Below are 27,488 nucleotides of genomic sequence, written 5' to 3'. Positions count from 1 at the left end.
AGTCTTTCTTCAGATCTTCTTCCTTGCGACATGTACACCCTTCGTCTTCCTAAAAGTCGAAGCTGATCCACTCTTTCTTGGGCGGTATTTCGGGTATGAGACCGTCTCTGAAAAGTCCGGTCTTGCTGACATGTTCGTATACTTCTCTCAATTGTGGCCCGATAGTTGGGTCCTCATATACATGCGGGAGAGCCTCGGCGGTGAATGCTGGTCCAGGAGGTGGGCCCGTTGGAAACCAGATCCGCTCCAATCTGTTGCCTCCGGTGGTTGCAAATCTTGAGTCAGGGACTTCGTAGCAGGGCCTCTTGTGTCCCGGATCCTTGTCACTGTAGACAATGCGTTTTCCTTTCCATGAGGTCGAATTCGCGACGGACGGGGTTTGGCCGGTTGCCGAAGCTGCGCCGAAAGGCTGTGATACCCGACCGAAAGAGGACTGCTGGGTAGTCTGAGCAGATGGCACGGCGAACGGATTGGGTTTCGCTGTCGACGCAGGTGCAGCGAATGGCGATGAATTGCTGCCTACCGGTTGACTCGCTTGCCCGAATCCCACCGAGCTTTGTTGTTGCTGCGGTGCCCCAAATGGCGACGGCTTGTTGGCACCGAAAGCAGTGGGCTGCCCAAACGCCGAGCCATTAGACTGCTGCTGCTGACCGCCAAACCCTCTAGCTGCTGGCTGTTGGGCAGCTTGACCAAATGGCGATGACGACTGCCCGAAAGCTGGCTTAGAAGCAGCTCCAAAGCCTGATCCTGCTTGACCAAAGGTGGGAGCAGACGTGTTTCCAAATCCTCCTCCTGCCTGACCAAATGCTGGTTTTGCGGCGGCAGCTCCAAAAGCACTCTGGCCGAATGCAGGCTGTTGTGACGGAGCACCAAAGGCTCCATTTGATTGAGCCGGCTGACCAAACGGAGATGGTTTCTGTTGATTTCCACCGCCAAATGGACTGCTTTGCTGTCCCAATGACGAAGCTGCACCAAAGCCAGAAGCTCCTCCTCCACCACCAGGCTGTCCGAAGGTGGCTCCGCTACCGCCTAGGCCAGACGGTTTCCCGAATGCTGATCCGCCGCCTAGCGCTGACGGATCTCCGAAGGCAGGTTTTGGTGCATTCAGACTTGATGCTGCCCCAAAGCCCGGGCGCGCGGGCGCTGCGAAGCCTCCGCTGGGTTGCGATGATTGTCCAAATCCGTTCGATTGTGGCTGGGTAGTGCTTAGTCGACCCGTGGGCTCGATAAGCTGTTTGTTACGGTTTTCGCTGTCGGGTATGGCTGTATTCTGGCAGTGGCGGAGCGCACCTGGAATGTCGTTCAGTATGCTGTTGACCTGGTTGTTCAGGTTCTGCATCACTGTCGCTTCCCAGTTCACCTGCAAAGTCATCAGTATCTCAGTATTCCGTTGCAAGGCACGGTCAAATGCCCACATATGCATCGCGCTGGTTGTTGGCGGTTGCCAGATAGAACTTGTATCGCATTTCTTCAGGACTGAATTCCGGAGCTCCCTGGTCTGGATGCGTGGGCGGCTTGCTAGGATCCCACTTGGCCTGTATGAGATGTTGCGTCACGCTCGCGAACGGTCCAGCGTAACAGGATAAGGGCCATATTGGGCGATCGACGGTAAGGTCATCTTTGAGAATTCTGGCCTTGTCGCCATCAACTTGGGCAGCTGGCATTATGTCAGTGCGCGAAAGGGTTACTTGTGAGCTTGTGGTTGAGAAAGTCGAGGATGGCAGTTCACGAGAGAAGGGTGGGAGGAATCGCAAAAGTAGGCGGAAGGCACATCATCTCGACTTACCAACTGCAAGTGCATTGCCGGAGCGTGGGCGACTGCCAAATCCAGCGCTAGAATTTGACAGAGCCGCAAAGCTATTCTGACTGCGCGGATGTTCGTTTTTGCAGGCGTCTGTCGAGTCTCAGCATCCTATCCTATGCCAATCCACAAGATATGCTAGATCGCCTACCGCCGAACCTGCATCTTCCCTCCAGGAAGAACTTGCAGACCACCATGGTCGCGCCGTTGCGCCACGCTGTAGCTCACTACCGCTGACGCGCAGATAGTCTCGCATTCATCGTCTCCAGTCCGGCTTCAGATTTGATCTTCAACACGAGTCGGTGCAATTGTAGCTAGATCGCTTCACTGTTTGTTATGGAGTCTCGTGGATGATCAGGCTTGGTGGATTGGTGGCGCTTATTGAACAAAGAAACGCGTGTGATCCACGTGTCAGATGTCCTTCTCTTGTCCTCTTCGAATGGGCTGCCTGTGATGTCTAGCAATATGTGTGCGAATGACGGGAACATGTCCTCCTGCGGTCAACATTTTACCTTGGCCTCACCATCGGACCCGCACAGACCACACGAAGCTTATTTCTTAGCGTACCTTGCCGTGCTTCTGCTTCTTCGGATTCGGAGAGGGAAGGACCTCCACCTCCAACCAGACTGTGCCTGACGTGATTTCACGGCTTCGAGGCAGAGGCAGGTGCGATGTCTGCGTCTCGCCAATGCCTGCTCTAGCATCTCCAGCTTCACTGCCTCCACTCCTTCTCCGCCGCCGCCGCCGCCTAGAGCTATCGATCGCCGGGAGCTAAGTTTCTGCCCCAGGCTGCACGCGCGTCGCCAAACACGAACCGAACTCCAATACCACGCCCACGCCCCACGCCCACGGGCAATACCAAAGACCACTTCATGCACCCCGTCTCCGTCCTCACATTTGGCATCTTCTTGGCCGGCTACATCACCGCTCGCTGGGACCTGGTTACTCGGCTGTATGAGCTTGCCATCTTTGCCTGGGACCACGGGGTTATAGTATGCATACTTCACACATGATATGGTCATGCGTCATGCTAATGCTTTGCCGCAGACACGCGCAGCAAAAGGTTTTGCCATTCTGTCCATTTTCTTCCTCGCCCTCCTGATACCCATCGAGCGCATAGCAGCGCGAGAGTCGGATCTTGTCGGTCTGCACGACATCTTCGCAAAGCACAACATTTGTTCTGACCCATTATCTCAGCATCCGCGAACGAAAGACTCCGGCATATCAGCGCGCGAGCAGCTCAGGCGACGCGGCTCGTTTTGAACAACCCTTGAACTTCACCACAGAGCTTCCGCAATGGAAGCATGACCATCCACGACCATGAGCTAATGCGCATATTTTGGCCATCTGACGCGCCAAGAGATACCCTTCCAGGCGTTCTGGTGGGATGGCGCAATTCAGATCTGGACGTCCTTGTGCTGGGTATTCTGCAAGGAGTAGACCCACGCAATGTTGAGTATGCTCTGCGTATGCGCTCACTCTTTCGTGGCAGTCCACATTCTGTCGACAAGCTCATCAAGCACTGCGGTCATCGAGACCTGCAGGTACTCGGCACCCTGAACACCGACGACACCTCGACTACATTCGATCCGAAGATGCTTTCATTGCATATCTCGCCGCGCACCAAGTCTCCTTGCGTCGAATGCCCAGATCAAGTACAAATTAGCATACAAATTGTCATCTTCCACCGACCTGATCCGAAGCGAATGCAATACTTCTCATTGTTGCCCATATCACTCGCCTTGGGTGACAAGCAGCAAGCATTTGGAAGTGTACCTCCCTTTGACATGATTGACCGAGATGAAGAGCATGCGCGCCAGCGAAGAGCGAGACTTGCCGAGAAAGTGATACAACACACTGTAATCAGCCATCCCAAGACCCAGAAAGAGCTTGCGCTGGAGACGATCATTAAACAGATTAATTGCTCGGCCGAGCTAAATACTTTGATGCAGCAGAATATCCACATGGTCGGCGTGAGAGTCAAACGGACCATGAGCGTCAGTGAGCGCATGGTGGAGACAGCCAGCAACTTCTGGGAATATGTCATCTTGGAAGGGAAAAAAGCATTCAGGCTGCACGTGTGGCCATTCTTGTCGCAGATGTGCATAATTTACCTCATGGCATTGCGCATCTGCGCAGAAGCATTGCTTGTGCTCTTGGACTGGAGGCCATTTGGTCAGTCTGCACTCAAAGACGTCTCTGCCACAGCACAGCAGGTCGATATCCGTCTGCAGCAGTTCTGTTATTGGCCAGACCAGTACATCACATTGCAGAAACGTCGCAACGACTGGGAGAGCATCACCAGCAGCCATCCTGACTACATTCGTTTCTTCAACAGTCTATGGCTTGTGGCGAATGATGTGATTATTGGCATTGCTCTTGGATCGTACATTGTCGAGAACGTCGACTACGTTGCAGCTTTCATGGACAGCGCAGTGACAAGCTACTCGATCGAAGGACTGCAGCAAATGCTCAACTGGCTGATGGACTATCCTGCTGGTCTAAAGCTGAACAACGAACTGGCCACCTTCCTGGGCGACCTGTTCCTGTGGGTTATCGACTACTGGAATGGCTGCATGTCTCAGCTAAGGCCAGCGTTACCACATGTCATTCGGTTGATTGGTATCTCCAGCTTTGCAGGAGCCAGTCTGCCGATCTCGATGTTCTCAGACTTGCTCTCTCTGCTGACTGTCCACATCTATTCGTTCTACATCGCCTCTGCTCGGATCTACAACTGGCAACTCATGATCATCATATCATTGTTTCACCTGTTCCGAGGCAAGAAGCGAAATGTGCTGCGCAATCGAATCGACAGCTGCGACTACGACCTTGACCAGCTCCTTCTCGGCACGATCTTATTCACATTACTTTTCTTTTTGCTCCCTACTGTGGCTGTCTTTTATGCCACTTTTGCGGGAGCGCGCATGACCATTATTGCACTCAAAGCGGCACTGGATACGTGGTTGGCATGTTTGAACCACTTTCCTCTTTTTGCATTGATGCTTCGCATCAAAGATTCCCGGCGTTTACCCGGTGGCATTCGATTTGAATTACAAGATACCCCTAGCGCATTGGTTTTAGCATCCGACAGTTCTGGAGAGCCGGTACAGACAGCGCCGACTTCCTACATCAGACTTAAGGTAAGCGCACTTGTCATTATGAACGCTGTTGCGCGTGCTGATTGCGACCCCAGTCCATTGCACTTCCACTCTCACAGACCTTTACGCAATATGCACAACTAGGCTCGCGACTGAGGAAGCATTACCTTGCACCAAGAGTCTTCCTGTGTCTAGTTCTCGGACAATTCGTACCTCCGATCCATCGCAAGAATCTCTACAGCCTGCAGTACAGCATGCTGCCGGTGAAGAGAATCTCCATCACTAACTTGTGGAAGCTGCTCACAGAAGAGCCGAAGCCACAAGAGTTCGGATTCACAAACGGTCACACTATTCCGAATGGAGTTATTGGAGCTGGCAAGAAGAGTGCGAGGACGAAAGGCGCAAATGCGAATAGGTATTGGTGGAGTAAGTAATGATATATACGAATTGACGTAATGTGTACAGTGACCGTCATTTGCATTGTCATTCCTCGCCCCAAGGCTTGCCGGCATTCTCTACCAGACATTCAATCTGCTTTGATCCGCGGGTCACAAGCTCGGACGCTGTCCTCACTTTGGACATACGTTCACAGTTGTCACACGCTTCTTCCAGCTTCACTTGGCTACCATCGCCTAGAAACGACATTGTACGCCACACAGACTCTATCAGTGGCATAAAACCCCAAGACAGCGAAACACCCTATTAACACACCAACACTATAGCATAGCATCAGCACGACTCCGTCTCAACTCCAATTCTTGCGCTTCAAAAGAGTTTTCACGCTGATCTGCCTCGACCTGATTTCACCACGACTTTTGCAAACTCTCGTCCTGCTTTTCCAAGCAACGCCATGGCATCCAATGCCGTATCGAGAGTCTTCGCTGTGCCGGAGCTCTTGGAGCATATTCTGCTATACTACGCTCACAACGACGCTGCGATCACCAAACCAGATCATTTTCAGATCGCAAGCATGGGCTTAACATCTGGAAGGAATTTGAGAGCTCTCAGATCCGACACAGCCAGGTACACGTCATCTCAGGGAAGAAAAAGGCGATAAATGTGAGAGGCTAGCTGAAGGATTGCAAGGCAGACTAGAGACAAGCAGAAGTTGTCTTGGATCATTATTCTCAGCGAAATCAGCGAGCAGTAAAAGTGGATCAAATTTGGACTTGCTACTGCCGATATGACCGAGAAAAACACCAAAAACGAAGCTCCTTGCCGGAAATGGAACAGCCCGAGAACATGTTGAATGTTCACCGCTGATCGAATACGGCACTGCACTACTCTCCCACTCTCACCCCGTGCTAGCTATGGCTCCTATTCGAAAACGATAGTTCCATCTTCCAACGTCTTTGGCTTCAACCCCTCGGTTTCAGGAACGCCAGTGGCTGCACAGCCAATGACACAAGCTGCGAAGACTGGCGGGTCTTCGGCGAGGATGATGCAGTATGTAGCACATGCTGCCTGGTAGAGCTGGTCAGCTAGAGGTTTTTGAGTGGCAGACGATGCCAGCGTATGTGTGGTTAGGTGGGCAGACTTACGGCTCCGGCACCTCTCTTCTCGACAGCAGCGTTGTCTCCAAAAGGCGAGGGTGCCGCTAGTGTTACAGCCAGGCTCATAGCGCCTGCGAGGATGGAGGAGAATTGCATGTTTGCTGATGCTCGAGGGGCGTTGGCGAGAGTGAGTGACTTTGATCTGCTTGCTGGAAGATAATGTGTCGAGAACGCTGATAATCTCACTAGACAGGAATTTCCTGTGTGCTTTATATCCGTATGCCAGAACGGACGCTAGTCGAGAAGCGCGAGCAACTTGGCGATGTGCTCTTTGCGTCTGACCACCACCATGGTTGATTCGCCTGACTCGAGCTTCGCCGCATAGCGCATTCTCGTGGGAAGGATCCAGTGTCTTGCGTGCATCATTGACTCAATATGTTGGTACTCAACTATTGTCCTGGGTACTCCGCCCCTGGTTTGATGACCAATGATCGCTGGTGAGGTGACTCTTACTGTAGCATTTCGATGCTGGGCTACACAGCATTACAGCTTTCGAACTAATTGAAGTTGCAGTCATTAAAGCTTCTCTGAAGACGGACAAATATAATGACACCAACAATGCACGAGCTTACTGGTCGCCAGGATTCAATACTTAGGACGGGCACGTCGTCGCTGCCTCAAGATACAGCCAGTGCTCAATGCCTTAATTTTCGCTACCCGCATAACAATCCGGTGAGTCTCCGTCAAGTCGATACTAACGCCAGCTGAGAGCGCCAGCAAAGCTTCGAAGCGGCTTCAGGTTCCACAAGCAGGAACGTCTTAAACAGCTTGGATCGAACCTGTACATGAGCCAACACCGACCATGTCCATATCTGACCAGTATCGATATTGCTCAAGGCTGAGCATGCCGAAGGATTCAGCACTCGAGACGCATCCGAGACGAGAAATTGCCATATCGAGATCAGCTGAAGTCCGCAGCAAGTGCCGTGTAACAACGTGAAAGCTGTGGGGCCAAGGCCGCCTCTCAAGCCATCACAGAGATGGCGTTTGCCGGGAGCCGGGCGGACGCCCTTGCTGAACGAAAGTTGTACCAACAATGCTGAGAGCTTGCAATGTCTCACTTTGGAGGACCAACCCACGAAGCTCACCGGTCTACTTATCGCCACGGATGCAGTGCGCTGTTCGGAGCCGAGACCATGGCACTGCCTATGTGCCATAGATGAGTCTAGTATAGGCTGCATGACACTGAAGAATGAACGGAAGTCAATTCTTGAAGTTTTGGAGGACTCACCTGCGACCTTCCACCATCAACTCTGCGCAATGCTCACGCTATTGGTATGGCTGTTTCTGTTCACAGGCATTGTCAACGCCTTCCCACAGCCGGTTCGACGAGCGACTCCCTACGGCATATCGAAATGGAGGAGCGGTGGAGATGCTCACGGAGATGAAATGCTCGAAATTACCATTGCATTGAAGCTGAATAATCTTGATGACAGTGAAGCATTTTTGATGGCAGTCTCTGATCCGAATTCGTCACTGTACGGTCAACATTGGTCGTGGCAGCGAGTCTCTGAGCATCTCGCACCTTCTCCAGAGGCAACACATCAGGTCGTATCATGGCTGGAAAGCTCAGGCATTGATCGGACGAGAATATTCCGCGCCCGAGACAACACAACGCTGCATGTCCGCATGAATGTCACGAATGCGAGTGAGCTACTACAGGCGGAATTTTCTCGTATGAGCAACCGCAGAACCGGGCAGGAGAATATCGCTTGCACTTCATATATCATCCCTGAGCACCTCGAAAAGCATGTCGACCTCATCGTTGCAGAGAAGCGGCTGAGCTTTGGTGGATTGGAAGATGCGCGAAAACGTAGACAGCGCAGACAGGTCTCAACAACGACGGCCAAAAATTCCACCGCGACTGCGATCGTCAATTGTGACCGTTACACAGCACCAGAATGTCTGCGGCAGCTTTATCACATACCATCAAGGCTCCCTTCGACGCCACATCCAAAGAACACATTCGGCATCTATCAACCAGCATGGTCGACATGGCTGCCGGAAGACCTTGATCTCTTCTTCCAGCTTTTCTCCCCGTCAGATGTGGGACGAAGACCTGAGATGCTGCGGATCAATGGCGGCTACACTCAGACAGAGTACAAACTTCCACCTTTCAATCTGGAACCAAACCTTGACTTCGAATATGTCATGTCACTCGTGTCTCCGATGCCAGTCATCGACATTCAAGTTGGGGATCGATATGCTGGTGGGAATTGGAACAATATGCTCGCCGCTTTCGACGAAACTTACTGTGATGCGGTGAACGGGAGCATAGATCCTTTACCTTTGGTCCCCGATGATAGACCAGGTGCTTACAACCGGAGTGCAGATTGCGGTACTGTCGCACCTCCGAAAGTCATTTCCATCTCTTTCGCCGACGTCGAGGATGACTTTCCTGTGGAGTACTTGAGGCGGCAATGCCACGAATTCTTGAAGCTAGGCTTGATGGGCACGACTGTTATTGCAGCGAGTGGCGATTTTGGTGCCGCAAGTGGACTGGAGCCCGGCACTTGCATCAATGCTACTACCGGCGTGTCGAACGCTACAAAGGGCGCTTTCAGTCCCACGTGGCCAGGCGGTTGTCCATGGGTCACGATCGTAGGTGGAACTCAGTTGGCTGCACATGATGACTCTCCTCAGACCTTACCGATCTGCGCTGAGACGAATGAAACTGCATTCCACACCGCCTTAAGCGGAAACCGTACCCTGTCCTCCGCAGGTGGCTTCAGCAACGTTTTCCCAGCACCCGCATATCAGCATTCAGCAGTCTCTCAGTATCGAAAGGAGCAAGCCCAACATCTAAACAACCTCGAACAGCAAGGTTTCGACCCCGACGACGATGGCCGTGGCTTCCCAGATCTCGCAATGATGGCCTATGGCTATCTGATGGCGATGTACAACGACACGCAAATCGTTCATGGCACATCTGCGTCTGCTCCAGTCTTTGCTTCCATGATCGCCATGATCAATAATGGGCGTCTTCATGCTGGCAAGTCTACGGTTGGGTTCTTGAATCCGGCTTTGTATGCTGCTCCGAAAATCTTTAATGAGATCAAGATTGGGAATAACTCGGGCTGTGGTGCGAGTCCTGCGTATCGCGCGGCGAATGGCTGGGATCCTGTTACCGGGTTGGGAAGCGTGGATTATGTGCGGCTGAGGGACGTTTTGATGGCGATGCCTTGATGGATTTCTCTTGCCACGACTTGATAGATGGGCTGCTGGGGCTAGATGAGCTGTGCGTAGAGATCAGCATGTACACAGCAGGCCTCAGAACAGGACCTCGCCCTTTCGTTCCATCTCCGTGAATTCGGTCTTGCTTCAACACTCATCTTGCGGCATCAACAGTTCTTCATCCGCTCTTGGTGCTGCTTATGACAGGGATATGTACTCGGTATTCCGTGTGGTAAGCACTCGCCAGTCGTGGTTCCGGTGCCGTATGCATCCACCGCAGTCCCACCATTGACGATCATTTCTCATCTGCTTCAGCCGCAACGAGAGTGAATCGAGGCACTCTTGTCCTTGTTGAACGGCCTCGTACGGCCTAGGTGACGACGACTGATTTGTCGCTGATGATCGCAGAAACAAGTATAGAGCAGCGACAAGTCCCAGGTAACCTCTTCGGACTCGCAACATATCTCGTGTTAAGTATCCGAACCCAATATTATGGACAAGCTCTCTGCCAAAGACTTTACCACCTCACGAGGTCCCGACTACCATTACTTCATTTCGGATGCCAAATCTGCAGACATCTCGAAGCCAGCGCTGGTCTTTCTGCATGGATGGCCAGACAGCTCAGCATTATGGGAGTCTGTCGCCCCAAACTTCATCGAGCTTGGCTACCGAGTCCTCGTCCCTGACCTTCTAGGCTATGGCGGAACCTCAAAACCCACTGATGTCGAAATCTTCACCGGCGCTCTTCAGGCCAAAGACATCATCGAAATCTGTGATAATGAAGCTATCGACAAGATTATTCCAATCGCGCACGACTGGGGATGCTCAGTTGGATCAAGGCTTTGGCTCTTCCACCCAGATCGAGTCGTGGGCATTGTTCATATTTCCGTACCGTATATGCCGCCGACCGGCATTGAAGGGCCATTGGACCTGGATAAAATCAACGATATGGTGGAAGCCGCGTATGGGTTCCGGAGATTCGAGTATCAGACTTTCTTTGTCACCGACGAGGCGCCTAAGATATGGGAGGAGCATCTCGAGAGTGCTTGGACGATCATGCATGGGGATTCTAAGGACCATATGAAGACAATGTTCTGTACTCCAGGTCTCATGCGACAGTATCTCCTAAATGACACCAAAACACCGCTCAAGCCGTATGCTCAGAACGCTGATTTGAAGGATCGTTGGATTGCGGAGATGAAGAAAGGAGGGTTTGCCTCGCCCTTCACATGGTGAGAGGAACCAAGCCGACTTGTCCAGCCTGAAGTTGTCGCTGACTCTCCGATCTTGCGCAGGTATCGTTCTCACCAGGCAAATGTCAATGGTGCGGTAGAAAAGGACTTTCCAAAAGAGCGAATCGTTGTCAACGTGCCGTTTCTGTACATCTCTCAGGACGAGGATCAGGTCTGCATTGGGAAAGACATTTTACGCTCACAGGAAGCTGGTCTTTTGCCGGATCTGGCTTGGAAGGAGATTCAGCAGTGTGGACATTGGGCGCCGCTGGAGAAGCCTGAGGAAGTGACCAGTCTGGTCAAGGAATGGTTGAGTAGCAAAAGGCTGTAGGCGAATGAACGTCGTGCGCCCGCCAAGGAGGTCCCTCAAGTGGTAGGAATGGATTTTTGCTGAAAATCTAGGCAACCAACAGCTTCCTTTCAATGACTTCTGACTTGCGAGCAGATGCTGACATTGCTATTCGAATGCTTCACTTGATGCTCACTGTTGCCGATCACAATGCAGCAATTACCCTCACTTGGCGCAGCTACGAGCTCTGGTCACTTCTACATATACATGCAATACTTTCTACTAGCCATCCTTCCACTTCCATCAACCTACTCAGCAGTTTCGTTGCGATAATCATCGGCAGCGAAAGGCTGCGTCCAGCATGGCAAACTCAAGCGCCAAAGCGAAAGACACGATCAATCATACCGACCCGCGAGACGGAGACGACGGCGCAATTGACAAGATAGAAGCTCGTCAAGCCTTGCGAAAAGAGATTCTTACACTCACCAAACCACATCGACTAAGCCACGAAGAGCCACCTTTCGAGACCCATGAGCTAATTGTCTTTGCACTGGTGCTGAGCACTGCGAAGACACTGGCCGAACACGAGATTCATCGCTGGATCATCAAAGCATTTCCACACTTCAATCCCAAAGGCTCTGAAGCACTTTGATTTCCCTCTCGAAGAGCATTTAAACCACCTCAATGAAAGGCGGTACTCGATCAGGACTGGTGCTGCTCGCATTTGCCTGGCGTATTGGCTTAAGCCGCAACGCAAGGGGCACTTCCCCTTCTTGAAGCTAGCACCAGAGCTGAGGAACAGGATCTACGAGATGCTCTTCAAATACCCTGCTCCAGGCATATGTATGAGTGGCAGTGCCTGCTCCTGGCCAACGCTGATCGCACGATGTGACAGTCCCGACGCTCTACGGGATGTCATGAACTGGAATGAGGTAGATTTCGAGTGGACAAGATGGATCCACCCCGAACCGATTGGTGAGACCCTCGCCATCTTGCGGACTGGCAAACAGATCTGCGAGGAGGCCTTACCAATGTTCTACGGCCTGAACAACTTCTTCTTCGAAGACCACCGCATCACCGGCTTATTGGCCAAAACGCTGCCTCCTTCCCGAGCCAAGTTTTTCAAGAATATCCACATCCAGCTCGTTAGGCTTGACCGAGATGGCAAAGCATTCGAAGACTCGTTCGACACGCTGTCGAAGCTGTCTCTCGACAAGTTGACGTCATCGATGTCAAAGGATACTGAGCGTTGCTGGCTCAGCGACTTCCAAGGCCGTGGGAAAGGGCTATGGACGGAGAACAAGTTCTACAGGCGTCGCTTATAGATCATGGTTGGCGCTGCCATGAAGGCGAAGAAATTCGAGGTCCGTGGTAAGTGTGCGGCTTTCAAGGCTTTCATGAGCTCGAAGGTACAGATGGACGATGCAGATGATGAAGCAAGATTTCGAGATTTGTGATATTGAAGCGTGGCATGGTGAGCTCTGATGGTTGGCATTCCGGTATCTGCATCCTGATTTGACTGCCAAAGGTCATTCTATATAATGTTAGAATAACCCGAAAACAAGTGCTGGGACTGACCGAATCGGGCGAAACGAGAACGAGGAGAACGCGGGGAAATCACGTGCGGGAACTTTAAAATTCGCGGCTACTCCCGGGCCTCGCGGCCGCCTCGCGAACGGGTATAGATCGTCTTCCTTACGTAAGCGCAAAAGGATAGCTAATAGAGGATTCGAACCTCCGATACTAAAAATTATACCCTCGCTAGTTACTACCCCGTATCTCTATAGGGACTACGAGCGAATAACTCTTAGTATCTAGAACTAATCTAATTAGCTAGAGGGTCGTAGAATATAGATAATTATATAGATCTAAAAAAAAAAAAAGGTCGTAGCTAATAAGGGAATTAAACCCCCTATCTATAATGTTACGTAAGGCAGGCTACTAAACTTTACCCTATATAGTATAGTATATAGTTCGGCGTTTCGCTAACTAGAGCTAGCTTCTAATACTAATAACTAGCGAGGGTATAACCTTTAGGACTACCTAATTAGCTAGGAGACTCTATTTATATAGCGGCTATAAACGTCCCTACTCGCTTAGCTCCGGTTATATACTAGAACGCCGCTCCTATTATACCGCGTCTTTCTTTACTAGAGGAGTAGGTATAGTATTAGCGCGCGATAGAGAGAGAGTAGAGAGTAAATAGAGGATTAGCGAAAATAAGGAGAGAAGAGAGTAAGGTTTAGGAAAGGGACTCCCTTTTCGCTATTAGGATAGCGTAGATCGATACGTCTTACTAGTACGTCGCGAAGATAGTATACGCGGTCGTCGCAATTTTCGTAGCGGTAGCAAGTAGAGGGTTAGTCTATTATAGGAAAGGTAGTATAGTAGTAGAGAGGAAATAGGAGGAGTAGAAGAGAAAAGCGAAATATATAGCAAAATATAGGCGACGGTAAGAGTAAGACTATTTTTATTTTATTTCTACCGATTTAGGTACTACCGGATTCGCGGTATTCTATCGCGCTTCGTAAGATTACCGGTAGCGCTATCTACGTATAGGTAGCTGCCGCGTAAGATATAGTAGTTATATAGTAGCGACGGTAAAGATAGATATAAAGAAGATATAGAGTATATCGCGTACGCGTACCTCCGACGTAATAGTATTAATTACTTTAGCTACGACTATACTAGGTTGCTAGAGTTATACCGTCCGCTATCTCTATATAATTCCTATATTAGTATCGAGATCGCCTACTATATATACTATACGTACTTATCCGGATTGCGCTTAATATTGTTATTACTATAGGCGTTATTAACGTTTAGGTTTCTCTCGCATAAGACGTCGTATAGGTGCTACGTAAAGGTTACCTAGCTCTAGTCGTTTACGACGAGTATATAGGAAGCAGGCTTATTAGGGTTATTCGGTAGAGTTAGCGCACTATATAGGAGCAGATCTTGCTTAGTATAGAGGGTCTTACGGCCGACGTTGCTATTATACTAGACGGCGATAAGCTTAAGCTTTAGGTATCTACTTATATCGCTAACCTAGATAAGGTCGCGCATTTCGTAGGCGAATACAGCTTGCGCTACGGTATACGTAGCACCTAGTAGAGGCTTTATATAGCCGACGTATATACTAGCGGCAGTTAGTAGCTAACGTTAGTAATGTAAACGTAGATTAGTATTCTTATAAGTAATCGATCTCCTCCGAGTTTCCTTCGCTAATAATCTAGCCGCTATATTCGTCGCGTACCTCGAGTAGCTAAGCGTAGGTACCGCGTACAGTTAGGCCGCTATCCGCCTTAATAGGCTCGCTATTAGGGAACTCTATACTATCTAGCACTCTAGAGAAGACCGGCTAGCGCCTTAGGTCGGTAGCGCGCGGCGTCTTAAGCGCGTTTATATCGATAATAGGCAGGTTCTAAGCGTTGCCCGCGGTCGCTATCTAGGTTATGTTAGCTATATTCGTACTAGTTAATACGCTAGATATACCTCGAAGGTGCTTAACGTTGCGTAAAGGGTAGATGCACAGGTAATAGGTAGTACTTAAGTCTAGATAAAGGTATAGGTATTATATACTATAGAAGGTATTTAAAGCAAGGTAGGTTAGAGTAGGTAGAAAACGCGACTAATATCGGCCGAAATCTAAGTTACGCGGAAGTAGCCGAGCGTTACGCGATTACGTTATCGCGGCCTAAGGCCTCGAGCTTAACAGTTTATATAGTCGATATAAAAGACATAGCCGACAGATATAAGGGCCGGGTACGATATACAAAAGGGCGATAGAGACGGTAGATATAAAGGCAGCTACGTTGTTAGAAACTATAAAGGAGCGAGCGATATCTAAGCTAAGATCTGTACTACCGCCTCCCTACTATATCGCAATTTACTAAATAGCCTACGCATTATTAACCCCCGATTAACTATTCGGTATACCGTTTAGGTAGACCTCGCGTAATACTAACCTAGGTAGGTATATTATATCTACGTAACTGTTAAACTATAAACCCCGATAGATGCCTAAATTGTAATTATATATAATATCGATTACAGCTTGCTTAGAGAACGGCTATATAGTCGAGCCGCGGATTTCCTCCTACGTCTCGTCTAACAGTTTCTCTATAGCTAGGGTATCGGGGCGATAGCGACACTAAAGCCGTTTAGAGTAGCTATAGTTACAAACTCTAAGCGGCCTATATCGCCTACAATTAAAGTATTAACGGTGTTAGTTATTAAACTACGCCCGATCTACTATTATATAGAAGGCGCTACGCGTCTAGGGAGGTCATACCTAGTTTAGTAGGGCTGTAATCTAGTTAAAGACGTCTCCTAGCGTCGGCGCGTTCGCTACGTCGATATCGATATCTCGGCCGATCGTACTACGGTAGCAACACAATTCGCCTTTATATAGGAAAGGGAAGTGCTAGTAGAACAGCAAGCTAAGTATAATACGACGCGTGCTACTAGAGACGGCCGCCGGCTATAGGCGCTACGATTGTACGCTATTAGTATTATTTACCTATTTCGGGAGATATAGAAAGTAGTTGCTACTCCTCTAAGCGTAGATAACGTTTAATATATAGAACTTAACGTCGTAAGGGAGCACGTTGTTCTATCGGATCCGTAATTGCAGACGAGGATTCTCTATAGGTAGGGAGGCTAGTTCTTTTAGGTTTAGTCCGACGCGATAGAGGAACTATAGTAGCGGCGCGAAGTAGATATTATACCGCGTCGGGGTATACTATTTTAGATCTAGGAGGAGGTTATTAATTTTAATACGGCCTTATACGACGATACGGAAGAGGTAATAGACGCGTTAGATAGCTACTAGTTCGGTCGGGAGGCGACGGAACAAGTCTTTTATACCGCGAGGATCGATATACTTAAATTCGTCGACTTTAGTCGGAGAGTAGAGTACGGCTAGTTCCTATAGAATAAGGGCAACGAGCTTATAGGTAGTAAAGACGCGGTAGACCGCAGAGTCTAGGTATAATACTAAAGGCGGTAAGGGAAAAATAGTGTCTATTTATATAGCGTAGAAGTAGTCGAGGTACTTAGAAAACTAGAAGAGATACGGATTACTTAGACCTAGAAAACTAGGCGGGCGTACTTTGTCTCTTATTGCCGCCCTAAGCTAACTTTCGTATATTTGCTTTTTTCTAATATTCCCTACCTTAGCTATTTGTACCTTGTCTCTTAGTCTTACTATAGCTAGATATATCGTAATTAAATAGATATGCCCTACGTAAAATATATAGCGTTATAGTGTTTTTTATAATATATCGCAAAATACAGATTACGAACAGGCCTATCGGGTCGGTTAGCGAAACTTTACCTATATTAATTAGCTATAGTAGAAATGTCTAGTAACTATAGAGTTATAAATATTAGGCGATATCGGCTACTACAATTCCGTAAGCCGTAGAGGAGCTATATTAAAGAGCCTAATATCGGCTGCTACGGTCGTATATATCGAATATCCTAATATACCTTAGATTACTTTCTATCTAATTATAGTACCTAAACTCCGAACTCCTACGCGTAAGCGTGCTTTACTAACGCCTCCGACGACAGTCGTAAGGCAAAGTAAGCGTTCGAAGCGCAATACGCGGTCCTCTACCTCCCCTTCTCTATCGTTACTTACGTATATATAGTATAGCGAAAGGTAGGAAGTTAAAGCATTTAGCGGTCCCGTTAGCTATAACTAGACGCCTCTCTACTATACTTACGCGCCCGAAACGGCTCCTACGCTCGATTAGGTACTACGGGAGCGGAATACGCTATCTACTATAGCGGCGGTCTAGGTCGTATAGCCGTCTACTGCGTTATATACGTTAGCGTCGCCCGTAGTAGATAGCGCTCCTCCCGAAGATAATACTATAGGCGATAACGGCTCGACTCTTTCGACGTCGACCCTTAGCGCTACTCTAATATATAACGAACCTAGCGTAACCGCCGAGATCGCGGCGCGGCTAGATAGGAGTAATAAGGTCTATGCCGATATATTAGACGAGGAATAGGGAGATTTCGATATATTCGATTCTAACGACTTACTAGGATTCTATCTAGTAAATAATCTCCCTTCTTCTTTAGTAGAGTCGATACGCGGTACTATCGAAATTAACCGCATCCCTATCGGCTAAGAGACGTACGTAGACGTAGATACTACGAGAGATATAGATACTGCGCGAGAAGGAGCACCTAGTAAGTCTTTCGGGGTATACTAGTTATAGCTAGGTCTCGCGTTTACCGTCTCCCTATCCTTAGAAAATCTAGCTAAGTATAGGGAACTAGTAGACGCTATATAGGAAGCTGCCGCGACGCTAGCTAGGTATATCTACGGCTCAAACTATACGTAGGAGGAGAGGAGAGCTAGGAAGCGAGCAGTCGGTAGGCGGCCGTAGCTAGAGCCGAAGAGGAACTTACCTAAAGCCTACGTACGCCGGCTAAAGTCGCTTAAAGTCTATTCTATTAGGGAGATAATTTATATCTATTCGAAGTATAACGCTAATTATTTTATCGACGAGCGTATATACCTAAGTAGTAAAGCAGCCCCGAAATTCAATTCGTACTACTCGAATAGTAGCATTACGCCTTTCGATAGCCTAATCCCTCCTAATAAAATAGAGCAGTTACTAATAGGGATAGACGTTGCCGCCCGCGAATTCTAGAAGAATATACGTAGGTATAACGGTACGATAGCTTTTACGTCGTTTATAGCAGATACTAGCTCCCGCGTCGGTTCTAGCGTTTAGCCGGTAATAGTATACGGCGAAGCGTACTATTTAGGTAGCAATTTTTTCGGTAAAGACAGCGTCCCTCGCTATATATAGCTATACTTCTACGACTAAGATTATGCCGCGGAAACTTACTATAAGCAGCACCCTAAGCTACGGATAGATACGCTTAGAAAACTTATCTAAGTAATTCGGAGGGAGAATGCGTTCTACTAGTAGTTTAAGTCGGTATACGAATTTTTTAAGCAAAGCAATAAGGCGTACGAGGTTAAATTTCGAGCGGCGACGATAGATATCGTATACGACGGGAAAACGTAGACGCGCGCGTTCTACCGTCCTACGTCGACGGAGGTAGCCGCGCTATACCTAGACAGGGATATAGCGAGTATCGAGTAGGCAGCTAGCTTCGAGTTAGTCCGGCAGTTAATATATAAAAGGTTAGAGGGTAAGGCGCGTAATTTTACTATCGCGTCTCGAGGCGAGGATAGTAGTACGGGTAGGTTATAGCGCGTAAATCGGTTCTATTCTACCTACTTCCCGCTCTACTATGTTTTACTCTAGGCGAAAGGCACGCCCGGTTACTCCTAGGAGTTAGAGCGCGGAGTTAGATATAGTAAAAGCATAACGCTGCGTAATTACTAGAAGTTTATACTATATACGCGTCTAGCGGTATTCCTAACTATTTTCTATAGGCGGCGGCTCTTCTAGTAGCTAGTAGTCGACGCTTAGGCTACTATCGACCTAAATACAATCCTATAGTATTATAAGAACTAAGCGACTATTCGCGCTGCCTTATATAATTAGGTGCAAGACTTCTTCCTAACGCAAAACGCTAGCGATATTAGTCGGCGGATAGCGGGTAAGGTTATAGATAGGCTTAACGAGAGGCGCGAGCCCGTAGGCGGGTAGCGTACGAATCCTAAGTCCGGGCAACTAGCGGAGGGCCTAGAAAGTCTTAGATTCCCTCGGGTAATCCTACTATCGTCGTTCGTAGGTAGAGATCGGTAGATATATAATTAGTATAAAGATTCGATAGCGCTAGTAGAGCACTTCGGAGTACTAATATACTTTATTACTATAATAGCGAATCCGGACTAGCTAGAGGTACAGAGTTGTCTATTTACGAACTAGAGGGCATCCGATCGACTAGATATCGTAGCGTATGTTTTTGCCTATAAGGCGGCGCAGCTCCTTAATAATCTATCCGAAGGCAATATAATAGGGAAGTGTATCGCGTGCTACTAGAGGGTAGAGTACTAGAAGCGCAGGTTGCCCTATATATATATACTAATTTAGATAGATAAGGATATCGTAGGCGAGCCGGCCGCCTATATCGATAATTTTATTCTCGCCGAACTACTAGGCGAGGATATCGACCCGAATAGTTCGCTTAGGGAGTTAGTTAAAAAGTGTATAACCTACGGGCCCTATAATAGGCGGGAGTGCGACTAGGGACGAGGAGCTATATAGTATAAGAAGGGGTTCCTATATAGCTTTAGCGACTATACTACCCTACCCCTAGATAGCTTCGCTAAGTACCGGCGTCGCGATAATAAGAAGTGCTTTAAGAAACGTATAGGGAAGAAGTTATATACATTCGATAACCGATAGATCGTTCCCTATAATCTATACCTACTAAAGCGCTTCGGGTACTATATTAACGTCGAATAGGTACGCTCGGTAGCGATCGTAAAGTACATTTACAAGTATATCTTTAAAGCGGTTAAGCGCGTATTAATGCATATTAAGCATCTAGACGACGAAACAGAGGCGTACCTTAATATGCGCTATATTAGTCCTAGTTAAGCGGTATACCGGATCTTCTCTTATAAGGAAGCGAATACGTTTCCTACTATTATACGACTTAATATATATTTGCCTAGCGAGGATCTAATATATTTCGATATAGACGAAGAACTAGACGAGGTATACGATAGGGCGCGACGTCTACGGCGCTCGAAGTTAACGGCCTTCTTCGATTTATGCTCCGATCCCGAATTCCGTAAGTAGACGACGGATCTACTATACGTTGCTATCCTGCGATCGTTTATATAGGATCTAAAGGCGTACGCTTAGAAGCCGAGGAAGAAATAGTAGTCGATTAGCCGCCTACTTACGCTATCGCGAGCGTAGGGTAAACTGCTATATTTGCTAAAGCTCTTATAGGTAACGCGCGGCCCGCGATCGTACGAGCATCTTCGTATCTATAATAGTGTTATATACGAGACTTTCTAGTAAGCGGCCGAGGCGTTAGGTAAGGTACAACCTAAAGACTACTAGGACGTCGCGTTTATAGAAGCCGCGTATACTAGGACAGCGTCGATGCTCTATTAGATATTTATAGTCTTTATTACGTAGAACTAGCTAAGTAGTAATAAGTAGTTAAGGTTTTAGGAGCGTTATTAGGATAAGTTTTATAGCGACGTTTACTTAACGCTCTATCGCTAGGGAGAGTTCGTAGCGGACGAGGATCGCTAGGAGAAAATCCGTAGCTTCGGGCTCTAGACGATTATCGACTAGCTAAGGCGCGCTAGAGTAAACCCGTAGGAACTTACCTTACCGATACTAGACGAATATTAAGAAGCGAAGTTTAGAGTTAATACGGCAAAGCGGCGTAAGTTAGACTATAACCGATTAGACTAGTTCGACCTATATACGTCTATATTAGAGGCTTTAAACCCTAGTTAGCGAAGGGCGTTCGTCGAGATTTAGGCTAGTATCGAGTAGAAGGCAGAGTAGTCGTTATTCCTTCGCTTCTTAAATAGGTTTAGTAGTACTAGGAAGACGTTTATATATAAGACCTTAGCTACGGCGTTTCGCGCGGAAGGGAAGATTGTACTTTATATAGCTTCTACCGGGATTGTAGCCCTACTACTGCTAGGCGGTACGATAGCGTACTATCGCTTTAAGATCCCTATCGATAGTATCGAAAATTTACGGTCGATACTAAAGAAAGGCACCTTCGAAATAGATATAATTAAAGACGCTACATTAATTATCTAGGACGAGGCGCTATCGTAGCGGCGCTTCGACTTTATAGTCGTCTACTACTTCCTATACGATTTTAGAGAAATACTTAGGAAGAAAACGCCGCCGTAGTTCGGTAGTGTCCCGGTTGTATTTAGTAGAGATTTCGCGTAGTATTTGCTCTTCGATATAACTTCTAAGGGCGACGAGGTCGCGGCGGTAGCGGCAGCTACGTAGCTATATATTACCGCCGCGCTATTCTAGACGGACGTTAGGGTACTATAGTTAACGAAAAATATACGACTACGAGCGGAGTCCGAAGCGTCGGCAGCGATAAAGTACTTGCGATAGCTCCTCCGCCTAGCATATAATCCGCTATACGCTAATTGCCCGATACGCCTGCCTCCGTACTTAAAGAGGGTTCTAAATATTAACTAGCTAGTAAAGGCCGTCTACCCTTAGGAATTAATAAAGGCTTCGTACGTCGATCGAACTACGCTACGTAGGCGCGTGCTCCTTACCGTATATAACGATATAGCGGATTAGATTAACGACTTCTATAACGGTATGTTTAGGAGCGGAGAGGCGCGTAAGTATTACTCTAAAGACTACGTCGATTAGGCAGCGTCTAAAGCGCTCGAATAGTCGGGAGTCGAGGAGAGTATATCTACTATAACATCCCTACTCCGGCTACTTAGTCTACTACCGGCCCTCTTACGCTTAAAAGTCGGAACGCTAGTAACTATTATAAGAAACCTAATCCTATATAAGGGTATCTATAACGGAACGCGTATAGTAGTAACGTCGCTCTACGACTATAATATCGCAGTATATAAGCTTAACGACGAGTATAACGACGCCGAGTACCTTATCCTACAGATTAAATTAATCGAGAGTAGAAGGTATCTATAGGCGATCTCTAGGCGCTAATTTCCGTTAAAGGTCTACTACGCGATAACGATTAACAAAGCGTAGGGTTAAACCCTCGACAATGTCGGTATAGACCTTCGGGCGTTACCCTTCTCGTACGGACAGCTATACGTAGCGATATCGTACGTAACAGATATTCGAAACCTATTCGTACTAGTAGATAAGGAGTAGTACTATTCGATAGACCCGTAGTATAAAGGCAGTCGTTACGTAGCGGCGTAAGAGTACGGACCTATTAGGAAGAATAATAGGGGCGAAGACGTATATAGCGACGACTACTAGTTTAGGATTCCGGATCTAGTACTAACTAATCGCCTCTTCTATAAGATATATAACGTCCGTTAGCCCGGTATTAGCATCGCGGTTCCGGCGGAGTTAGTAGAGATCGTAAATCGTATTCTAGACAAAGAGCGAATTTTTACTAGCCTTAGTTTATAAGAGAGCGGTATTAATCCGCTACTCGAAGTTATATAGTATAGGCAAGGATATATCGGCGAAAATACGGATAGCGTAGATAGTAGCGATGCGTCTAAGGATATAAGTTAAAGACTGTTACTATAAAATATATAAGTAGTCTTAGAAAATAGAATAGTTAATCGTACGTAATTATATAGAGAGGAGATTGCTTACTTACTCGCGGTATAAATTACCTTTTACTACCGATATTAGATTTCTACCTTCGCTCCTCCTTCTTCTCCGTACTCTACGTACTATATCTAAATCCTACTCCGCGGCGTCGCTACTATCTTTAATCGACGGCGTAGACTATCCCGGAAATCCTAGAATTCTACCTAGCTTACGATTTACGCTAATCGAGGGTTACGATTACTCGAAAGCGTTCGCCTAAGCTGTTTTAAACGCGTACGAAAGTAGCGAGATCCGGGGTTTATAAGACGTATATAGCGCGTACGCTTAGCGAGTACTTACGGAAGAAGGGCGAGATATAATATTTTAGACTAAATATATCGCGTCGCTTAGAGGAAACACTTAGAACGGCGCCGATATTCGAGTATAAAGGGGCGCTTTTATCTATATTCTTAGGACAGACGCGGACTAGTATACTATCGCCGGCTATATATAGCAGACAGATTGCAACTACTATATATATAGCGGGCATTTCGTAGGCTATAGATATAGCTATACTATTACGAAGAACGGGAACTATGCAAATTGCGTAGCGTTATGTAAACTAAAGCGGTGCTCGTACTACTAGGCGCAATCTAAAGAAAGTAAGCCTATAGTAGACTATTCTAACCTATAGTTGCTATACTAATATATATAGGATCTCTAATACGTAGGAAACGATAGAGATCGGATAGCGAGGAGCGTAAGGGGATAGCAGGGCGGTAGTAAGGAAATAATTCTATTATTCTTAACCCGAAATGCCCTATTCCTATCGAGAATAAGCTCCCTACGCTCGGTCTATTTATACGGGATATTATTCCCGCGTCTTAAAATAGCTACAATTCTAAAGAAATCTTTAGATCTATTCGGAAACGGCTTATCGACCTTTACGACTACGTCCTCGATATAGAAATCTATTAGGCGTGCTAGTATACGGGACTGCTACTCGAAGAGGCGCGTAATAGGAGGCGTAAGACTATAGCGACCGCACTATTAAGGATCTTAGCGGTCGAGAATTTCGATATATAGAACGACTAAGATCGAAAGGTCGTATAAGTACTATATAAAGATCTTAACTATATACTCTATAAGTAGAATACTAATAGCGTATACCGAACTATTAGCGCTAATAAAGCGTTAAACGGTCGGTAGAGAGCCTACGAAGAACTATAGAGCTATAACGAAGAAGTGCGATAAGCGCGTAGGTAGGAATAAATTTCTCTATTCGGAAGAAGAGCGATAGACGACTCTAGAGCGCGATTTCGAAAGGCTTAGATAGCGTCGCAAACAAGGCAAGTCGTAGTATAGAATATCTCTAAAAAGGGATTGCGAAAACAACGATAGGCTTATAGAGTAGTAGTAGAGGGGCGAAGAGATTCTTATAAGAGTAGTAGAGTAAGTACGTAGAAGAATAGAGATAGTAAAGTTAAGAAGACTTGAATTTTTATATATATTTCTTAGGCTAGCTCGATGCTATCTACTCTATTTTAGCTCTCTAGTCGCTACCTTAGATACTTAGTAGGTAGCGATAATAGCTACTTCTAGTATATATATTATAGATTAGCGACAAGGTTAGCGTTAATAAAGGAGTAGCGGAGGACGCGTTACTAATAGTCCTCGATCTACGCGAGGTTAAGATATAGTATATCGTAGGCGTATAGCTATTTAGCGATAATAAGCTACTAACGAGTCTATTAGTTAGCTAGACTATAGCCGGGAGTATAGATACTAGTACCTAAGAGGCCGGTCGAGTATAGAGGCAACTAATAGAGAGAGTCGGTAAAGAAGTCGTAAGAGATAATACCTATAAAGTTATATCGAATAGTAGGGTTCTAGTAGCCGGACTAGTAGGTAACGAGGTTTAGGATGTTTTAGTATAAAGTACGGACGTTATTATATATAATATTGACTTTGTTTGTATTATACAATTTGCGTAGTCGAGCCGTAACGTAGAAGTTAACTAGGACTAGTAATAGTTAGCGGACTTTGTTTCTAAAGCGTCGAGCGCTACTAGATATACCTACCCTAGTTCTATAAGCTAGGAACTTATACGAAGGCGATAAACTTAGCGATATAGATAAAACGTAGGAGGCTACGTAGGTACTAGACGCTATTAATAACGTCGATAACGGGACCGTTCGCACTAGAGAAAGTTATATCGTCGGAGCCTAGAGTAATAGGAGATAGGACGTAAGAAGAGCCTAAGCCCTAGTAAGAGCTACTAGGAGTTCTAAGATCGATTATAGCGCCGCGCAAAAGAGAGATAACCGATATATCGACTACGAGAGATTAGCGCTAAATATACGTTATAGGCGTTATCGCTTACCGTTAATTAGTAATACGTTCTACTATAGCGTTACTAGTAGGAGTGTTAATTAAGGTAGGTATATAGAGGTAGAGATAGTACTACGTAGCGTTATTAAAGGCGTAGACGTAGTAGAAGGTTTAATAGTTATTAGCCGATATTAGTCGAATTTTAAGCGATTAGAGCTTGGCGCGCGTAGCGTGACCGGCCTAGCCCGCCGTAATAGGAAATTCGCACCCGCGTAACTCATGCGAAGTGAGGGCCGGCACGCCCGGATTTAATAGTAATAGCCGCGGCGCCTAGAAGTCATAATATTGTGAGGCCCGCCGTCCGCGTCTGCGACGCGGACCAGGGACTAGTTTCTTAGAACATAATACCACCAAAAGTCTGATTTTCCGAGGAACGGAGTGTCTCGCAACCTGCGACCACGACCTCCATTGCATCCCACATCATCCTGGCGACCATGATGGACCAGAGGAACACGGTGAGGTCACCCACCGCCATTTCTCACGCGTCTCGCGTCGTGAAGCAACGCGCCAAATCACGGCAAACCTGGAGCGAGAAGGAGCGTTGCGATGCCTGTCATTCAGAACGAGGAAGACAAGGCTTGTGTGTCGTGAGAAGTCGGGATGGCGTTCGGTGACCATCGGTGGTATTGTTGTCCTTGACAGCCACTTTCGACCAAGATGCGGCCGCTTGCGACTCCGATTGGATCAATGGGACACATCCTTGCATCCAGACCCCTCATTCCCGAGTACAAAAAGTCTTAAGGTTTAAGCTGTTTCTCTTTGGAAAAACCCTGAGTCGATTGTTCCCACCTTTCGCTTTTGTACGTTTCGTTTCGCCTTTCGTCTTGATCTGCACACATCGAGCACTGCCACATCGAATATCGAAACAATACCACGACAGCAATCATGGCTACCAACGGAGTCAATGGAGCACACCTCTCTCTGCCACAGGCCCACCAGGACCTGATGCAGAGATCGCTCGTCGACACCGACCCAGAGATTGCCGACATCATGGCTAAGGAGATCAAGCGTCAACGCGAGTCCATCCTCCTCATCGCCTCCGAGAATGTTACTTCGCGAGCAGTCTTCGATGCTCTGGGCTCACCGATGAGCAACAAGTACTCTGAAGGGTACCCAGGTGCACGCTACTACGGTGGCAACGAGCACATCGACGAGATCGAGCTCACTTGCCAAAAGCGAGCACTCGAGGCATTCCGTCTTGACCCAGCTAAGTGGGGAGTCAATGTTCAATGCCTTTCTGGTTCGCCTGCAAACTTGCAGGTCTACCAGGCGATTATGAGACCACATGAAAGATTGATGGGTCTTGACCTGCCACATGGAGGACATTTGTCCCATGGATACCAGACCCCAACCAAGAAGATCTCTGCCGTCTCTACCTACTTCGAGACCTTCCCATACCGCGTCAACCTCGAGACTGGACTGATCGACTACGATCGATTGGAAGAGAATGCTCTTATGTACAGACCCAAGGTTCTCGTTGCCGGTACATCTGCGTACTGCCGTGAGATCGACTATAAGAGAATGAGGGAGATTGCAGACAAGGTCGGCGCATACTTGATGATGGACATGGCACACATCTCCGGCCTCATTGCCGCAGGCGTCAACAAGTCACCATTCGAGTATGCGGACATTGTAACCACAACCACCCACAAGAGCTTGCGTGGACCACGAGGAGCTATGATCTTCTTCCGAAAAGGTGTTCGCAAGACTGAGATGAAAGCAGGCAAGGAGGTTCAGGTGCTCTACGATTTAGAGGGACCCATCAATTTCTCCGTCTTCCCAGGTCACCAAGGTGGCCCACACAACCACACCATCACTGCGCTTGCTGTTGCTCTCAAGCAAGCCCAGACACCAGAGTTCCGACAGTACCAAGAGCAGGTCATCAAGAACGCCAAGCAGCTTGAGAAGTCATTCAAGGCTCTCGGCTACAGGCTAGTCACTGATGGCACCGACAACCACATGGTCCTCCTCGATCTCAAGCCATTGAACCTCGATGGTGCTCGCGTCGAGGCTGTTCTTGATCAGATCAACATTGCTTGCAACAAGAATACCACGCCCGGCGACAAGTCTGCTCTGACACCTTGCGGTATCCGTATCGGTGCTCCAGCCATGACCAGCAGAGCTATGGGTGAGGCGGATTTTGACAGAATCGCAAAATACATCGACCAAGCAATCAAGCTTGCTCAAAAGGTGCAGGCCGAGCTGCCCAAGGAGGCAAACAAGCAGAAGGACTTCAAGGCCAAGCTTGCTGGTGGAAGAGCGTCAGTTCCAGAAGTCGGTACTCTGAAGGACGAGATTGCTGCGTGGGCCAGTACATTCCCACTGCCGGTATAAAAGATCGATGATGGGGCGGGATGGCGCTGAGACGTGCATTTGCGGGGCGTTCTGGCGCGGGCCAAGGAAAATTTCAACATGGCGAGGTGTTACGGATTAAAATACTCTCACGACTGATACCACACTGCGGCACTTTCAACTAGCTGCGATGGCTCATTTGGAGCGATACGAAATATGTAGGAACTTGGACGAAGTTCGCAAGAATCGGCGATACAAGCCAAGTTTGCTGCCTTGCCGTACCGTGCCTGAGAATTTCTTTGTCGCGATGCGATTGTGAAACAGCTCATGCAGGGTCATGCGTGGCGGGCCTAGCCGATTGCGCCAAGTAAACGTCATTAGCCGCAAGCGACCTTCGCTCTCCCTGCACGCGAGTTGTGCTTGTGCTGCTGCAGTTCCATGACTATCCTCCAAC

General features: G+C 47.7%; 8 protein-coding genes across 8 annotated transcripts; 6 read left to right on the top strand and 2 right to left on the bottom strand.

Annotated features, from left to right (window-relative positions):
• Window positions 1–49: 49 nt before the first annotated feature.
• Window positions 50–1,998, bottom strand: MYCFIDRAFT_79245 (uncharacterized protein; the record flags this gene model as incomplete). Its single annotated transcript, XM_007933537.1, has 4 exons — window positions 50–1,360; window positions 1,416–1,535; window positions 1,787–1,866; window positions 1,953–1,998. The coding sequence occupies 4 exons, from the start codon at window positions 1,996–1,998 to the stop codon at window positions 50–52; spliced, it is 1,557 nt and encodes a 518-aa protein (XP_007931728.1).
• Window positions 1,999–2,673: 675 nt separating this feature from the next.
• Window positions 2,674–3,064, top strand: MYCFIDRAFT_145031 (uncharacterized protein; the record flags this gene model as incomplete). Its single annotated transcript, XM_007933536.1, has 3 exons — window positions 2,674–2,793; window positions 2,849–2,941; window positions 2,999–3,064. The coding sequence occupies 3 exons, from the start codon at window positions 2,674–2,676 to the stop codon at window positions 3,062–3,064; spliced, it is 279 nt and encodes a 92-aa protein (XP_007931727.1).
• Window positions 3,065–3,105: 41 nt separating this feature from the next.
• MYCFIDRAFT_145266 (uncharacterized protein) lies at window positions 3,106–5,333 on the top strand (the record flags this gene model as incomplete). Its single annotated transcript, XM_007933535.1, has 2 exons — window positions 3,106–4,941; window positions 4,995–5,333. The coding sequence occupies 2 exons, from the start codon at window positions 3,106–3,108 to the stop codon at window positions 5,331–5,333; spliced, it is 2,175 nt and encodes a 724-aa protein (XP_007931726.1).
• A 49-nt stretch (window positions 5,334–5,382) lies between these two features.
• MYCFIDRAFT_179456 (uncharacterized protein) lies at window positions 5,383–7,609 on the bottom strand (the record flags this gene model as incomplete). The annotated part of the gene is made up of 14 exons (XM_007933534.1): window positions 5,383–5,471; window positions 5,499–5,531; window positions 5,557–5,598; window positions 5,636–5,681; window positions 5,707–5,793; window positions 5,825–5,874; window positions 5,915–5,966; window positions 5,999–6,190; window positions 6,229–6,821; window positions 6,858–6,949; window positions 7,006–7,023; window positions 7,058–7,086; window positions 7,119–7,185; window positions 7,218–7,609. The coding sequence occupies 14 exons, from the start codon at window positions 7,607–7,609 to the stop codon at window positions 5,383–5,385; spliced, it is 1,782 nt and encodes a 593-aa protein (XP_007931725.1).
• A 103-nt stretch (window positions 7,610–7,712) lies between these two features.
• MYCFIDRAFT_33445 (uncharacterized protein) lies at window positions 7,713–9,638 on the top strand (the record flags this gene model as incomplete). Its single annotated transcript, XM_007933038.1, has 1 exon — window positions 7,713–9,638. The coding sequence occupies one exon, from the start codon at window positions 7,713–7,715 to the stop codon at window positions 9,636–9,638; it is 1,926 nt and encodes a 641-aa protein (XP_007931229.1).
• A 480-nt stretch (window positions 9,639–10,118) lies between these two features.
• On the top strand, window positions 10,119–11,189 carry MYCFIDRAFT_63852 (uncharacterized protein; the record flags this gene model as incomplete). The annotated part of the gene is made up of 2 exons (XM_007933147.1): window positions 10,119–10,858; window positions 10,922–11,189. The coding sequence occupies 2 exons, from the start codon at window positions 10,119–10,121 to the stop codon at window positions 11,187–11,189; spliced, it is 1,008 nt and encodes a 335-aa protein (XP_007931338.1).
• Window positions 11,190–11,959: 770 nt separating this feature from the next.
• MYCFIDRAFT_79241 (uncharacterized protein) lies at window positions 11,960–12,472 on the top strand (the record flags this gene model as incomplete). The annotated part of the gene is made up of 1 exon (XM_007933533.1): window positions 11,960–12,472. One exon carries the CDS (start codon window positions 11,960–11,962, stop codon window positions 12,470–12,472), a length of 513 nt encoding a protein of 170 aa, XP_007931724.1.
• Window positions 12,473–25,517: 13,045 nt separating this feature from the next.
• Window positions 25,518–27,443, top strand: MYCFIDRAFT_212612 (uncharacterized protein). Its single transcript, XM_007933532.1, has one exon. The coding sequence runs from the start codon at window positions 25,628–25,630 to the stop codon at window positions 27,074–27,076; it is 1,449 nt and encodes a 482-aa protein (XP_007931723.1). The 5' UTR covers window positions 25,518–25,627; the 3' UTR covers window positions 27,077–27,443.
• The last annotated feature ends 45 nt before the right edge of the window (window positions 27,444–27,488 follow it).

This window comes from Pseudocercospora fijiensis (assembly GCF_000340215.1).
Source record: "Pseudocercospora fijiensis CIRAD86 unplaced genomic scaffold MYCFIscaffold_10, whole genome shotgun sequence".
NCBI lineage: Eukaryota > Fungi > Ascomycota > Dothideomycetes > Mycosphaerellales > Mycosphaerellaceae > Pseudocercospora > Pseudocercospora fijiensis.
The sequence above is the reverse complement of the archived record's forward strand: the minus strand, read 5'-3'. Positions and strand labels throughout refer to the sequence as shown.